Source organism: Barbatula barbatula (assembly GCF_947034865.1).
Source record: "Barbatula barbatula genome assembly, chromosome: 13".
Classification (NCBI taxonomy): domain Eukaryota; kingdom Metazoa; phylum Chordata; class Actinopteri; order Cypriniformes; family Nemacheilidae; genus Barbatula; species Barbatula barbatula.
This window is the reverse complement of record NC_136776.1, coordinates 8,003,583-8,020,961: the sequence shown is the minus strand read 5'-3', so window position 1 is coordinate 8,020,961 and position 17,379 is coordinate 8,003,583. Positions and strand designations below refer to the sequence as shown.

General features: G+C 38.5%; 1 protein-coding gene across 1 annotated transcript; it reads left to right on the top strand.

The window, feature by feature from the left end:
- The first annotated feature begins 889 nt into the window (after nt 1–889).
- klc4 (kinesin light chain 4) lies at nt 890–15,516 on the top strand. Its single transcript, XM_079471649.1, has 16 exons — nt 890–978; nt 4,405–4,667; nt 5,073–5,303; nt 5,700–5,769; nt 6,091–6,319; nt 7,189–7,276; nt 7,357–7,458; nt 7,871–8,044; nt 8,323–8,422; nt 9,670–9,719; nt 9,997–10,058; nt 10,494–10,602; nt 10,680–10,799; nt 14,110–14,228; nt 14,683–14,740; nt 14,847–15,516. Exons 2-16 carry the CDS (start codon nt 4,419–4,421, stop codon nt 14,913–14,915), a joined length of 1,830 nt encoding a protein of 609 aa, XP_079327775.1. The 5' UTR covers nt 890–978; nt 4,405–4,418; the 3' UTR covers nt 14,916–15,516.
- The last annotated feature ends 1,863 nt before the right edge of the window (nt 15,517–17,379 follow it).

Below are 17,379 nucleotides of genomic sequence, written 5' to 3'. Positions count from 1 at the left end.
GGGAGGAAAATAATGAGCAATAAGAAACAGCTGTGCGCTGCAGAGCCGCTCAGCTGATTGTCAAGCCGCATCAGCTGTGCACATGGTAAATTGAGTGAGAAAGTGAAGGGAGATCAAACCCGGGACCTGACAGCTTTGGAACAATGCACATTGTGAAATAAAAATAACTGAAATGAATTGAAGTTGTTGTCGCGAGGTGGAGAGGAGCTTCATGTTTTTGATGAAAGAATACATTTTTAATAAATAATGGTGTGCAGGGATAAATCATTTATAATAAACACTGTGTAGCACTTAGAAATTTTCTCTTTGGTTTCACAGTGACTTTAAATAGGCAGATGATTAACAGGATGAGAACTAATGAGTAACTATGGAAACCACTGAGCAGAGGGGCAACAGGCAAATGTGAAAACTAAACCAAACAGAACATATCAAAGTGTGACAATTGTGTCTTTCTAGTCTCTTGAGAAAAACAGGGTAAAAAAATCACAAATTTTGTGGAATAAAAATGTTGAATTTACTTTTATATTACATGTTCAGCTAAATTTACGCACATAAAAAATATGGAGCTCTGAAAAAAGATTAAGGGCACATAATTTAACACTTCTGTCTGCTGTCAGCAGGTGGCACTTACAATCAAATGGGATTCGTGACGTCCTCTATTTAAAGGTTTTAATGCCTTTATATGTAATACATCTAAACCTCATTTCCTTCACGTCGAAACAAACCGGAATACACCTCAAGAAGAAACCAAATCTTCTTATTCAATGGTATCTTTCGATCCAGATTAATAGACCAGAATGGTCAGTGTTTAGCGTGTGATGATTGGCTGTCTTTCCTTGAAGGAGGGACTTCCGGCTGTACTGATCAGTTGTGTTGCCCTCACTGAAGTGAGAGCAGTGCTGTGACTCCTCATGTGTGTACTGTCTGCTCGAGCTCTGGAGGAGCTGTGACGTGACCTGATACAGAACATCATTACAGGTATGTGTTCACATCAACACGAGCATCACATCGGTGCAGAATGAAAATGACATTTTGGGTGTACAAAAGACTGTTCAGTTTTGTCTTTAATATGTATGTAATAACAGTGTTTATAGATTCATGATTTTGTGTCAAACTCTGAGTCATGTACAGTGACCTCTGGACTGTGTCTCGCATTTATAGCAGAAACACACAGACAACACCCATTCACACACACACACACACACACACACACACACACACACACACACACACACACACACACACACACACCCTATCGGTGCAATAATACAGTAATGGTGTACTGCCCATACACACACGTTATATCATAATCAGACCTTTTATTTATATTATATATATATATATATGCAGATGACATCACATTTCGTTGATTTGTGTTAGTTAAAGGGATACTCCATTCAAAAATGAACATTTTGTCATCAATTGCTGACCCTCAAGTTGTTTCAAACCTGAATAAATTGAACACAAAGAAAAATGGAATGTAACACAAAGAATGTAAGCAACAGACATTTCTGGGACACCATTGACTACAATAGTAGAAACAATTATTTGATAGTTTTTTCTTTTGTTTTGTTGAACACAGAAGAAGAATTTAGAAAAACATACAGTTTTGGGACAACACAATTTGCATGGTAGTCAATGGTGCCCCAGAAATGTCAATTGCTAACATTCTTACGAATATCTGTCTTTGTGTTCAACAACACAAAGAAATGTTTACAGTTTTGGAACAACTAGTTTGTGGTTGTTTGTTTGTTTAATCTAACATCTCTGCACTGCAGGAGTAATTCATGATGAGAATGCAGTTTGGATACGTTTATAATAATGCAGTTTGCATAATGCAGTGATTTACGAATCAGGGTTGATTCGTGCCTTTAAACCGGTTTATCAGATTGTCATTGAAATGACTTTTGTTTACTTGTAGGGTGTTTACTTTTAAGTGTCGGAGTGTGGCTGTCCGATTATTAGTTTCTAGCATGTGGCGGTAATGGGTTGTTTTTAATATATAACTGGATTGCTGAAATATTGATCGACCTTTGTATCAAGTGTCAGCAGCCTATGAAACCTCATGCATCCATTAAGGTCTTATAGATTCCTGTAATCCCACTCGAGCATCCGCTTCACATTTTCTCTCCTTATGCTTTCCTCATATTATGGCACTGTTGAGTTTCATACTTCTGTGTCAATGAAGCAAACGCATGTGCATGCATGTGTGTTCTCTCTTGATCTCTGATAACTGCATGTTTAGGTTATACAGTATACAGACTCGATCTCACAGTCTAGCTCAAGCAGATGAGAAAGACAAATACATCCAGCACTGTAAGATGAGCAAGAGACATTGTGGGGTGATCTTTCTCTTGTTAAAATGTATTTTTAATGAGTAACCTTGAATTACCATTTTATTCTTGTTTTAATGTCTGACAACAAAAATATGTGAACAGTTTTATTGTCCATTATGTTCCATTAATATACAGTATGTGACAGTTCAGAGACGGGAAGCAAAAGTGTCAACACTAGTCTAGTCTCGCATACTTCATACTGAAGGTCTGGAACCTTGCTGCTTTAGATGGCCAACAAGTCATATGACTGACAGGAAAAACAACCATCCTTTCGTTTTGTGCCGTTAATAGGCGTGATAATGTCCTCACGCTAACAGAGTGTGTACAGTACATTCACAAACCTGTCAAAAGTTAACAGGAACAACTTTTATGAGTGTATGCCGTAAACCTTGCATACTTTTAAGAAGTCAGCATATACTGGTCCGTGATGCGTTCTTATTGCAACCGTGGTAAACACAAAAGCTTACTTCTTCGATTAGAGGTGTTGTTTCCAGGCGGACCCTTGAAGAACGCAACACTCGCATCTCCTGAAGATCCTGTAGAATTTAACCAATCAGATGAAGACTACGTCTACTAAAGCGTTTCCAGTGAAGTGTGCTGTATGTATAAAGAGTTGTCGAAGAACATATCAATTGTAGGATTTGTACATGTCTCTTTTAAGGACACATGAAGTGCATCCTTCACGGCCTCAAATCACCCACAATCCTATGCAATCATTCCCAAAACATTGCGATTTAGTTTTTAAGATTAAGACACTTATGCTTTCCTTTATATTTGTTTGTAAATCCATACGGTACATAATGATGAACTGCCCATGTTATAAAGTGCTGGGAGACCTCAAACACTTAATACATGATTCACATTCAGAATACTGCATTAATGGAAAGCTGTTATACTTTTTTGTGGTGATAAATTGCATTATTTTAAACTTCTCTCTTTAAGGTTTCCACTTCCGAATCAATTCTAAATCAAATACTTGGCATTCCAATATACAGCACATGGGGAATGGGGACATCAGATGATGGATAAAGCTTCATGGATGAGAAAGATGTTTTATGTAACATTGATAGATATATACAAAACCATTATAATGAGCCTTTAAATGAAATAATGCTCAATTGCATGCATAATGCAATCCGCGGTGACATCCCCAAGAGTAATGATTATATGTTTCAATGTAATATTTCACTCTACAACTAGCGAAAATAAAAAAGATATACATTTTAGACAAACGAACCAGAACAGCAAAAAAATATATAAGTACAAAAATAAAGAGGCCTATATACGAACACATAACGACACCTTTTTTTTCTCTGGATCAGCCTGGAAGAAAAGCTTACTATGTGAAAAACAATACATTTTTTCAAAATTGAAAAAATATATTTCCGCACTTCTATAAAACTGCCACCATCTGAAGGATTACTGCTGAGCTACACTCCTCCTTATTTATGCTGAAGAGATTTCAGAGTTAAAAGGCCCCCAATCCAGAAAATGCACTTTAAATGTATTTTGAAGAAATCTGCGTGTCAGGAGTATGTGTACAGAACCACCCTAGAATGATACAAATCCACTCATTCATTTATTTTATATCCCTGATAAACCTCTTGAACGGAACCGTTGGCGTTCTCGCAGTAACCTGACATCACATTGATAGAGTCCTCCCCATGACTGCTGATGGACTCCACCCTCATCGAGATCTACACTGTCCGCCATTGTTTTCACACTGGACTACTTTCAGTGAGCTACAGGAATGTTTTGTAAACAAATGAGGTGTTTTTTTGTTGCATGCAAGACTGAACATAAGTGTTAATTTACTCCCGAAATCGAGCCTCTGAAGATTCTGTGCTATGCTTTTATTTCTCAACGGAGCGTGCAGAAGATATCAGGTAAAGTCACTTTACACCGGGATGCATTGTTAGTAAAATGCTGGTGTAATGAGCAAGGAAGGGCGAGGTGAGTGATAATGAGCGTCAGCTGTGCTTTGCACAAGAAAACAGTAAACCAAAACCCGTTCTGAAACTGAAGCGCATTAACACCATGACTTCCGCAATCTTCATCTTTTTCACAGATGTCCAACACCTCATGACCACAATGGTTTATCCTGGAGAAGAGAAACTGGAGAAGCCGACGCAGGAGGAGATCCTCTCCAGCACTAAACAGGTTATCCAGGGTCTGGAAGCTCTGAAGAGTGAGCACAACTCCATCCTTCAGAGTCTGCTGGAGACTGTACAGTGTTTGAACAAAGATGAAGAGGCCAGCTCAATTCACGAGAAGTCCAACATCCTCCGCCGGTCTGTGGAGATGATCGAGCTGGGTCTGGGTGAAGCGCAGGTGAGAAATCTCTCACACCATGATTCAGGGCCATTATCTCTGGCTCATAATAATCATTAGCTGTCATGCGAGACTATATACTTTTGCATCAGTCCTGCAGTGACCTTGTAAGTGCTTGTGCTGATGAAATGGAACATCACAAGTAAATGTAGGCTTTTTTAAATGTATTATTAAGAAAAACACTTTTTGCTGTAGATTTTAAAAGTGCAAAAATAAATGTTCAATACATTTTCAGCCAAATGTTCTGTGTATCCTTTAGTTATACAACACAAAGTGCAGATGAAACAATTTTCTTTCAATGTCGTATTCTCCATATAGTGTTTGGCTGTCATCTTAGACGCCTGTCATAGTGCATCCTGGTTCTGCTATAGAATTTGGTAAAAACAAGACAACATGTTTGTTCAGGTGATGATGGCTCTGGCCAGTCATCTGAGCTCGGCGGAGTCTGAGAAACAGAAGTTACGAGCTCAGGTGCGACGGCTCTGTCAGGAAAACCAGTGGCTGAGAGATGAACTGGCAAACACGCAGCAGAAACTCCAGAAGAGCGAACAGAACGTCGCCCAGCTAGACGAGGAGAAGAAACACCTAGAGTTTATCAACCAACTCAAGAAATATGATGACGCCGTCACTCCAGCGGTGAGACAACTTGTGTATGTTTAAAATGTATGCTTGGGTAATTTATATATATATATATACACTTCCGGTGCACCCTGTCGGCCTCGGAGCTGACGGCGGCACACTGGTGCCAACCGGACTTCCATGCCCGAACGGCCCTAAAGTTGCCAGACTGCTAGGTGTGTGTTGGTGAGAGGGAAAAAAATGTATATATATACTGCATGTGTGTGTGTGTCTGTGTGTGTGAGAGAGAGAGAAAGAGAGAGAGTTACGTTTTGTGCGTTGTGGAAAATTTTATAATTTTTTTTTGAATACGTCATGTATAATACCTGTCATTTTAAATAGCAAATGCATTTTCCTAAAGGAAATCATCACAGTTTCGTCATGCTTTTAATTGATTTATTGATTTTATTAAAGGACGAGAAAGCAAGTGAAACTCCAAGTGACACAATGGGCGAACTGTTTCCCAGTGATGAAGATGAGCACGGTAAGCAAGAACCAACATAATAGCCCAGGCTCACAGGCAAGGCTTAAATTAAGTCCTGGACTAAAATTAATATGTAGGAGCTGAATATAACTTGCCCAGCAATATCTTCAAATAAAACAATGCCATTGTTTTGTCTCGAGATGCACACCAGTAATGTTTTCTTCTAAGACATATTTATAAAAGCCACATAATTATCTTAATTCAACTAAGGCATAGACCTGGCTTAAGCCAAACCACGTCTGGGAAACATCCTCGTGTATCAAAGTAAACTGAATTAAGTCAGTCAATACATGTTCCAGCTGTGTTTGTGTCTCTCTCCAGGCCCACACCAGCACAACAGTGCTGCGGTCAACGCCGCTCAGCAAGGCGGATACGAGATTCCGGCCCGTCTCCGAACCCTTCATAACCTGGTCATTCAGTACGCCTCTCAGGGCCGATATGAAGTGGCAGTGCCACTCTGTAAACAGGCTTTGGAGGATCTGGAGAAAACCTCTGGACACGATCATCCTGATGTAGCCACCATGCTAAATATATTGGCTCTGGTCTACAGGTCTGCATTCAAACTTACATAAATGTTATTCGGACTAATCTGATCAAACCATTCACATCAGTGTTGTTCTCCTAATACATGTTAGCATCATGCTAAAACATGCTAGACTGTGTTAAACCATGTTAGCTTAATGCCAATACATGCCCAGTTAACAGTTACATTGTGAGGATGTACCTGGACCGGACAGTATTCGTTGCAACGACGTACCAAATAATGTTTCTGGAACGTGACCAGTACGTCCCAATGACCAAACAAGCACGTTATTAAATTCATTTTTTTCTCATTTAAATATCCTCCCTTACATGAATTTAACTTGTCTGTTAACAATTCAATTTTATCCATAATCGGGGTCACAGTAGCGACTGAAAAAGTGCACTGTACATCAGACATTTTATCTAGATACTTAAATGACATAAGTAACCATCACGGTTAAGCTTAACATTCTATTCTTGTCTTACCACATAAGTTTGTGTGTAAAATGACATTTTGTGTGTTATCTCTCACATTTGTAAAGTAAAAGTAAAGAAAGAATATTAATAATTTCACAGGCAGTGAAAAACAAAATTACCATTATTGTTTAAATGATGCGAATCCGTGGCTCTTCAATACATTTCAATTCAATATTCAAGTTTCATTGTTTTACATACATCATCATTTCAAAAGAATATAATGAATAATTATAATATTAGTACTGGAGGAAACCACAACGTGACCAAGATCAAATGTACCAATTACCAAGATGTAACATCACGCTGACCAAATGGAGACTAACTGAGAACGTCTTTATATGCCTGGATACACATCATCCAAAACCACATCAGCAAATGTGTCTTGAGTTTGTTCTTATAAGCTTCATGGTTATTGCTCAGGGACCAGAATAAATACAAGGAAGCCGCTCATCTCCTGAATGATGCCCTGTCCATCAGAGAAAAGACTCTCGGTAAAGTTCACCCAGCAGTGAGTATCACTTCCGTAAATATGTCTGATATGAGACTGTCATAAAGATGAGCTCAGGTTAGTGTTCATGACACCTGCAGGTGGCAGCAACCCTTAACAATCTTGCTGTACTGTACGGAAAAAGAGGAAAATACAAGGAGGCAGAACCTCTGTGTAAAAGAGCGCTGGAGATCAGAGAGAAGGTATCGTCGTCTTTATCAGCAGATTTAACATCAATGTGTTTTCAACAATCTATCGGTTTTGTGCTTTTTAAATGTTGCGTCACCGAAAAGTTTCTTATGAAACTGACATAACATAGCAGTGTTGGCTGTGGCTTTGGTGCTTTTACTCTGTAACTTCAAAGTTTCAAAGTTTATAATAATCTTTTTTTAATATAGATTTCAAGGACATAATGGCCCAAAAATGGCCATTTCGTCATTCTTTACTTTATTGAAATGTTTTAGCAATTGGGAAGTAAACCATGAATAACCCTCTAAAGACACATGTCTATACTAGACGGCCACTTTTAAACAGAAACATATTGACGAAGTAAAAGTGTGACATGACTCCTCAGTATGCGACCGTTCATTCATCTGTCTTTCCCCTAATGCTTAGGTGTTGGGACGAGAGCATCCAGACGTGGCCAAACAACTGAATAATCTGGCTCTTCTCTGTCAGAATCAAGGGAAATATGAGGAAGTTGAGTTTTATTACTGCAGGGCTTTGGACATCTATGAGAAGAGACATGGACACGATGACCCTAATGTAGCCAAGACCAAAAACAACCTGGTGAATCTCATTCCACGGCACTCCATATATTTACTACAAAGAATAACATTGATTCATATCTTTTCCATGACAACAATGACAATAATGCTTTGATATATTTTTTATAAGTTCTACTTTGCTAAGAAACACACACCGTATGCACTGTGGGCAAAAAGGTCACTTTAAAGTTGCATTTGACGTGAAGAGTGAAAACAGTGTCCAGTAGGGTCGGATACTTGTTACATGAAACTACATTTGAAAGCTTTTGTAACGCTGTGAAATCTCATGTTGTCCTGCAGGCGTCGTGTTATCTGAAACAGGGCAAGTACAAGGAAGCTGAGATTCTGTATAAAGAGATCCTGACTCGAGCTCATGAGAAGCACTTTGGCTCTGTCAATGGTATGCGCATTTCTAAACTACCTAAAGCACTTTACTGCTTTTTTAAACAAAAATCTACAATTCTCTTTTTCTCTTTTTGAACGTGACGTAAATCATACCAATTTATGACCTCAGCGGCCGACCCCTCACTCCACAAGCAAATGTAGACATGCCAATGAAACCTACACTCTAAAAAAGGTGCTTCAAACGGGTCTTCAACCTTTTGGTTCCACTAAGAACCTTTAACATCTGAAGATCCTTTCTAGGGTTTTTTGCTGAAAAAAAGATTATGAGATTCAGATTATAAAAAAGTAAGAAAGATATGTTTCTTTAAAGAAACTTTGTCTGAACGATTCTTTGTGGAACCAAAAATGGTTCTTCTATGGCATCGCTGTGAACAACCTTTTAAGCACCTAAGAGTGTTAGTGTGCAAACAGGTGAACAGATGCTTTGTCTCTGTCATTTCAATTCTACTTTTGTACTTTCCTTGCTTCATTTTACGCAACAACTTCTTGAACCTGATAGTCATACAGTATGTGAAATGTTGTTCTTTTCTTTTCAAAATCTCCAACATATTTTGTCAACTGATTTCCAATTTTTTTTATTTACGTTATTTACATTTCAATAAATCAACACAGTTTATACGAATGTTTTTCAGTTTTGTATTTTTATGTATTTTGTGAACATTATTTTGACACTGATGGAAATGAATGTCGAGAAGAAACACACAGGGTATATGTGGATCTTTGCAAATGGAGATTTATTGATTCTGTTTGCTTCATTTGTCTAAATACTTCTATATTTCTGCTTTTCTCGATCTAAACGAGGACATGTCATAGACTTCTATTTTGCTCACTTAACTATATTTTGGAGACAAAGCCTGACGTATCCAAACAAAACCTCCCTTTGAGGATGTCCCTTTTTGTAAAAACACTGAAGTTTATTCAAAACGTGTAAAATTTTTATTAGTTTTATTATGGTTATGTTAGGGTATGGTGTTTATAACTACATACAGTCTTTTACAATAAACAAAACTAATGCTACAGAATGTGCACACGCAGATGTAGAAAGCTTTAAATCCTTCAGTGTGTTTGTTGATGTGAACCACACAAATCCCTTTTAAATCACACGAGTCTGCATAGAGAAGCAAGCACAGCTCCAGGTCCAGCACAAGCAAACATTATGAGACTTTCTGTAGTGCAATATGATCATAGTGATGACAGAACACATGATTAAAGTAGAAAATATTTCTCTTCGTGTGTCCACAGATGAAAATAAACCCATCTGGATGTATGCTGAGGAGAGAGAGGAGAGAAAAGTGAGTTTGTGTGAATAAACTCTGTAAACACAGTTTCATCTGTCTGGATGATTGACATCTCTCTCTCTCTCTCTCTCTCTCTCTCTCTCTCTCTCTCTCTCTCTCTCTCTCTCTCTCTCTCTCTCTCTCTCTCTCTCTCTCTCTCTCTCTCTCTCTCTCTCTCTCTCTCTCTCTCTCTCTCTCTCTCCTCTCTCTCTCTCTCTCTCTCTCTCTCTCTCTCTCTCTCTCTCTCTCTCTCTCTCTCTCTCTCTCTCTCTCTCTCTCTCTCTTCGCTCAGGAAAAGATGACAGATCACTTTGGAGAATATGGTGGCTGGTATAAGGCATGTAAGGTAAACAGGTAAGAAATGAATTCAGCTTGAAGAAATCCTAACTTTGCAATGATATGGTTCAATCTTGCGTTTTTTGACGTACTCTTAAGAACTAATTTACATTGTCTTTTTTTTCTTTATGTTGTGTACACTTAGCCTACTAAAACTTTCTCTTTATAAAAACAAAATGTCAACTTTGAATCTTCTTATATCAAAACGGCCCAGAACGCAGACAGAACCTTATCATTCCAAGACGGCGAAATTAAACCGTTGAACTCATTCTCTGTGTTCATTATTATGCATTAATAATCAGTCTAAATGTAAAATGCATCTTTACTTCAATTTTTACACAAATCTAATTGACAGTGACTAGATGATGGTGGCCTTACATCTGTTTGCATGCTGAATTGTGATTGTGGTCTTTCTTTTATCCGACCAGTGAATCCGTGTGTGTTTGTATTCAGTCCCACAGTAAACAGCACACTGAGGAATCTCGCCACTCTCTACAATAAACAGGGTAAACTGGAGGCGGCTGAGATCCTGGAGGAATGTGCCATGAGGTCCACCAGACAGGTATTACATCCATAAAGAAGTCATCTGTGCACTGCTGCATGCTGGGAAGCCTAAAGCAGTCTGTGTGTTTGTGTCAGGGAGCGTCGGTGGACGTTCAGAGAGATGGAGACAGAAGGAAAAGCTCATCTTCTGTCTCCAGCATCAAGTATGACTGCAGCGGTGAGGCCGGGGACGAGGGCAGTGTCCAGTGGAATGCGGTACGTGCCTCGACTGGATTGAACTGAACGTCACATAGTATAGATTTAAAGTCACCATGAAACAGAAGCTGCCATTGACTTCTTTTTCGTATCATGACATGTATCTGAGTGAAATGGCTTTTGAAAAAAATGTAGGGCGGGCCTTTATTTTGCCTTTCCCTTTGTGATTTGTTTGTTGTAAATGGGGCCTGGAGGGGAGGGCTAAAATGACCGGCCAATGGACAGTCAGTATAGTCCTGCCTCTTTATAGTTGCTTACGTCATGTGGTGAAGAGCTGTTGTTGAGAGGGGGAGGAGCTTAACGTTTTTGACTAAAGATTACAAGTGCAAATAAATAAATGTGTCCACGGAAAAATCATTTATAATAAACACTGCAACCTCTTTGATTTCATGGTGACTTTAATAGATTTTTTTATTGAAGACAAAGTGCATTGTGTGGAGACATCTGCATTGGTAACGTGTGGTTATTCTGCCTGAGTGAAATATTACAGTTCTTTTTTATGTTTAATAATGCAACTTGTATTTCAGCTGTTCCTGTTTCTCAGCTCTAGCAGTGTTAAAGTTATTTGCTTTAACACTAGAACCGTCACAGGGTCAAATTTACCCGTGGATTTACAACAGATTTTCAATAACATATCCAAGTCTTCCAGTCATTGACTTTTAATAAAACTGTGTTATTTACCATCCCCATTGTTAAACATTTGTAAAGATAAAACCAGATTACAAATTGGGGCCGAGGGGTCAAATTTACCAGCAGCACAAAAACATAGTTGATGACTGACAAAAATCACTTTGTGATGACATGCTAAGTGTTTTAGCCATATCAAAAGAATATGCATGTGCATGGGTAAATTGAACCCACGCGAACTCTGGCGGTTCCAGTGTTAAATCTCAGGGAACAGAAAACACAGTGTTAAACTGCATGTCATCAATGTAAAAGGCTTTTGTGTGTTACTCCGGAGCAGCAAGACTTATCATGGCTTAATGAATGTACTACATGTGTCTCATCTGTGTGTTTTCTGTCTCAGACTTTAAATCTCTGCTCATCTTCCGCATCATCGTCTGCTTCTCAGATCTGAACGAATCATCGTGTGTTCTCTCTGATGAACTTGAACTGTTTGTAAAGGCTGATGGGATTATTTTAGAATGACCCTCTCTCTCTCTCTGTCGCTGATGATTGTTCTGCTCTCAACTGTTTGCTTGTTCCTCTGTTCTGTCTTCATTCTACACACTGACTATTCACATCATAACACTGAAACATCACCACCTGTGACATTTATTATAATAATTGACAACCCCAGGGAATATAATATACATATATATAACATTTGATTCCTCTAATGTAGCGAATGAAGCGCCATCTCAAGAGAGCTAATGTTTAAATTGATAAAAGTACAAAGCAAGAATCTGTTTAGTGTCTGTCATTCTTTTACTCCAGGATGCTTTAAGTAACTTGAAGACTTAAGATTTCACAGCATTCTGACAGCATTTTATTTTATTTGATCTTTGGCTTCATCAATACTGAGAGATGTTGTTGTTCATGAATACTTATTCTTACTGTTATTCTGCAGTGTTGTCTTCAAAACTGTGTGCGTCTGTATGGAAATATTCTGTGATGCAAAATTCCATCTGAAGTTTGTTAGTTTCATTAGGCTCTCTCACACAAGAGGCTTTACAGACGTCACTTTGATGTCTTGACAGGCATGAAACAATATTTGCTCATAAGATGCACACTGAAAACTCTCCATGAGATATCAGCAGTGATGTCAGTGCGATCGGATACTGATCTAAAGATCATGTATGATGTCCTATACAGTCACACATTTAACTTCTGCGAGTACATTACATCAGTCCTCAGGACAGGAGCTCCGCTCTCCCAGTAAGTTTAAGATCCTTCCTTATATAAACACCTGACTCAACTCCTACCAGAATACTGGAGATGTCTCAATAATGAGCACACTAGCAAGCTGATGAGGTGACTCAGGTGTTTTCAATAAGAAGAGATCTTAAAGATTCCGGGAGGGGTCCCAAGGACTGGACCACTGCATTACATTACCCTGTGCTCATCACAGAAATGACATGTTTTGTGTTTACATTGGTCAGATTGAATGTGTCCATTACTGTCACTGCTTTACTGCAGTTTAGACTAGATATTTCCAGTGCGTGGATGTGTCTTCATTAGCATCATATGACATGTCTTGTCTGTGGTGAAACATAAAGGTCCAGTATATGATGTTGCGAAATGCAACCCACGGCTCACTCCACCCCTCCCTTTGGAAGCACTACGGTGGCCGACACAGGACAGACATGTTGTCACATTTTCGCTTGTTTGCCGAAGGATTTAACGTATTTAACGAAATGCGCTCTGAAGAGCAGTTTGTCCGTTTAGGGCTTCTGTAGAAACAACATGGAGAAGGTATAGTTATGTATGTATATTATATTGCATTTCTGTCAGTATATCCTCCAAAAAATCACCTTAAGGGTTTATTATTTCAGTAAATAAAGACATTGGAATAGATTAACGGATTTGTTTGGCATATAAACAATGAATAGAACATGTGTCTCTCTGCTGGATCCAGCAGTATTTTAGCAAAGTAACATATGATAATAAAACGGTGTATATAATAAAACAAATTATACAACAAAACCAGAACAATCTAGAAAAATGAATCCAAAGAACAGGCTGAAAACCTACTCAGTCACGCAGTCAAGTAGGTGAACCTAGCATTAAAGTTCAGTTTGCATTGGAATGGGACAGCCGCATGGGTTATACAGGCTGATAGGATGTGAGGTAATATTCAAGAGATTCCTGCTAGGAGATGTCTATTTGATGTCTGCACGACGTGTGTTTTTGATTGTTTGCTCATCTGCAATATGTCTTTGAGATTTCATATCGACGTTTAGAAGATGTCTGTATTGTTTTTACACATCAGATGTTTTCCAGAACTTACATATGTACCTGTGCCATCCAAGACGTCTGGAATACATAGTCTGCTCATCTGCAATATGTCACCACGACGTCTACTGTCAGATGTCATACAGATGTTAAGGATTTAGAATGGATGGAAAACTGCTCTTTCTAAGATGTTTAGCAGATGTTAAATGGCAGAGGGTTTCCAGATCTCCAGATCTTTAGTAGATATCTTACAGACGTACAGTACGTGTGCTAGCTTGGGGATGTGTCTCTCTCTTGTGGTTGGAAGAGTGAATGGTTTTTGGACCAAGTCAGGCATTTTTGTCATGTGTCTGCGCTGTTTTTGTGGTAAAATGTTTTCTGTAAATGGCTGCTGTAGTAACATGTGTGTGTTCAGGATGGAACGCTGAGGCGAAGCGGCTCTTTTATTAAACTCAGGGATGTTCTTCGGAGGAGCAGTGAGATGTTGGTCAAGAAAATCCAAGGAACTATGCCACCTGAACCTCGCAACACAAAGTAAGGCTGTTCATAAATATTTATAATCAATGTCATTACATCTGGAGTCCCTAAACACATAAACACATGAATGAATGTGTTTATGCACACTTAAGTCACTTGGACTATTGTTTAGTCTAAATTATTATCTGTTCTTATTCACCTGTACATTAATGTTCATAGTATATAGTCATCTGTTTATATTGTTCATAGTACATACCTACTGTCAAATATTTTCATAGTCCATGCCCACTGTATAATATTATTTTCTAATATTTAGACACTATTCTGACAGTGCTTGATTCTGATGGTTTTGTATTATGGCAAGTCGACAGTATATTGACTTGTTCTGTGTCAACTTCTGTTAAAGAGAGACAAGAGATGTTGTTATCCAGTAATTTAATTCATCATCATGATAAGGTTATGTTGTCATATATTGATGTTGTAGAATAAATGTCATGTTCATTTGTGACAGCATGAAGCGGGCTGCGTCTCTGGGCTATCTGAACAGCACACAGGACGACTCTTTTCAGGTATAAGCACAAACTGTGGAATTAAATCGATTTGTTCCTGGATAATTCCTGTGATTGAGATGAAAGAGTTGAATGACCACACTATGCTTTTCTTGTGTTGTCACAGGGTTCATTGAGAAACAGCAGAACTCTAAGCTCAAGCACTGTGGAGCTTTACAAAAACACACAGCAATGAAATAACACCAAACGCATGTGATTTAACAGCTCATATGAATCACACATGCACCAAACACCGGTTTGCTTCAAATGTATAGCAGAAATGACAGTCCAATCCAAGCATTTAAAAGCAGCAGTATTTACATTACAAACCAGTCATATGAACTTCTTTTCTAAGCACAAGGTGTGACTTACCCTCCACCCCAAAACAATATTTCATGGTAAAAACACTGGGATGTCATCATGGCAATTGGTTAAACTGTTTTGGGAACCTTGAATTGACACACATTGTCGTCACAGATTTCATGTGGTCTGATAATGAAAGAGTTTTCAGTTTATGAGATTCACCTGTTCATTTTCTATATTCATTTATAACTTGTGACTGTTTGTCATGTATCATTTCTACTTCTGTTTGAAATTAAGCCATTTTTCATTTCAAATTTAGGCTATATAGTGCTTCACATTTTTATGGAATATGTCAATTTACTTGATGGATTATTTTGACCTTTATTAGAAAAAAATCAATTGCTGGGGAAATACACTTTTATATTTGCATCTTGATTGTTTATTCACTTGAAATAAAACATGTGAGTACAATGATTAAATCTGCATTTCAATGTGTTTTTCTTTTGTTTTCTAATCAGCACAGGAATATATCTGTGAAAGCAAACATGCGATAAACATCTCTTTGATAAGCTTTACAGATGTTATTATTAGGTATAAAACGAAGGCCTTTTCTAAACCTTAAAATCTTCAATTAAATGAGGCCTAACATGATATTACATCCATTTTGCCTTCTTTACACTGTTAAACGTGCCGGGTGTTCAAGCTTAACATGGTCAACTTGTTAAAAAACGAGTTGGGCGCATGACGTAGTATTTCTGTGCTCGATACTGTCCACCAGCACTACAACCTTTTTCGGAATGTTTTTTATAAGTCTGGATCCCTGTTTCGAAACAAGGATCCTAAGGTTTCATTGGCCCTTCTCCTGGAAGAGCACGCCCAGGAATGATGCAGAGGGCGAGCGGAAGAGCCGCCCATCAGTGTGTTTCCTTCCTGGAGAAGCCCTGGTGATCACTGCACGTATAGTGTGTTGTAGTTGTTTTAGCTAATAACGGCACATAAGGGGTGTGTTTTTGGATGTGAGGGGAAGAAAGCCTTGTTCAGGTTTCCAAAAGTGTGGCGTTTCCCAGACAGCAACGGAGTAGTTAAAAAGTGATTCTATAATTACGGGTACATACCATGTCCATGGGGTGTATTTATCAATTTGACTAAATATTCATTTCAAGCAATGACCAATTTTATATGAGGTGATATTTCTCTTTCTTTTAATAAATAAAGTTAGCAAGTTTAGTTTAGAAAAAAATTATATACTGAAATGTACTCTTCGCTACTTACTCTCTTTGACTGTGGCTGTATTGGTTTGTTTGTATCACTGCACTTGCACTCTCTTTAACATTAGTGTATTTTATTCGTAGTATACATTGTTACTTATCACTGTCGTTGCCAACTTATCCTGATAGGTGAAGATCTTTAACCAATTGTGATAGTTAACTCAGCGCTGTTAGCACAGCATGAGCGTGCTAGCGGGCTTTCTGTTTACACTGTTAAATATCATCTCGCCTTCTAGTTGTCTTGTGTGCTGTTTTCTTTTAAGCCTATATAATAAGATTCATCAAGCAACCTTGGTAAATTGGAATTACTCTTCAAAGCCGGTGAGTTATGGCTTCTCCTCTTATTATTGTTACTTGCACCTCATGTCAAATGTTTAGCTTAGCCTTAGTCAGAGGCGAGGGCTTTACATGCGATAAATGCAGGGAAATAGCTAGGCTGACAGAGAATATTTCAGAATTAGCGTCTCTCATCCAATCTTTATCTGAGGATAATAAGAGTGTAAGGACCTTAGAAAACCCTTTGGATGTGAGTAATATTTGCGTGCACAGCTCGGTTCCGGTTGAACAACCCCCGCAGCTGGCAAACTTTATGGCTGAGACGGCGTAGTCGCAGGTCAAAACATCACTCAACAACTCTGATTACAGACTCGAACAGGTTTGCCTCACTCAGTGACGCACCGACTGAGAAACCTGCTGAAAGTGCCCTAGTTATCAGTGATTCTATTATTCGGAACGTTAACATAGAGGCACCAGCCACAATAGTCAAATGTCTTTTACCGGTATAATACTGTGCACGCAAGACATCACTGTTGGGCATAAACATTAGACAATGCACCGACACTGAACAGAAGGAAAATGGGACTATATAAAGCGAGACACTAACGAGGAGTGATTACATGGGGAGAGTGGTGACAGGTGATTGGAATGCAGAGCCGGACAGTAACGGAGTACATTTACTCGAGTACAGTACTTAAGTACAATTTTGAGGGATCTGTACTTTACTTGAGTATAATTTTTGGGGAGTACTCATGACTTTACTCAAGTACATTTGAGAGGCAAATATTGTACTCTTTACTCCGCTAAATTTCT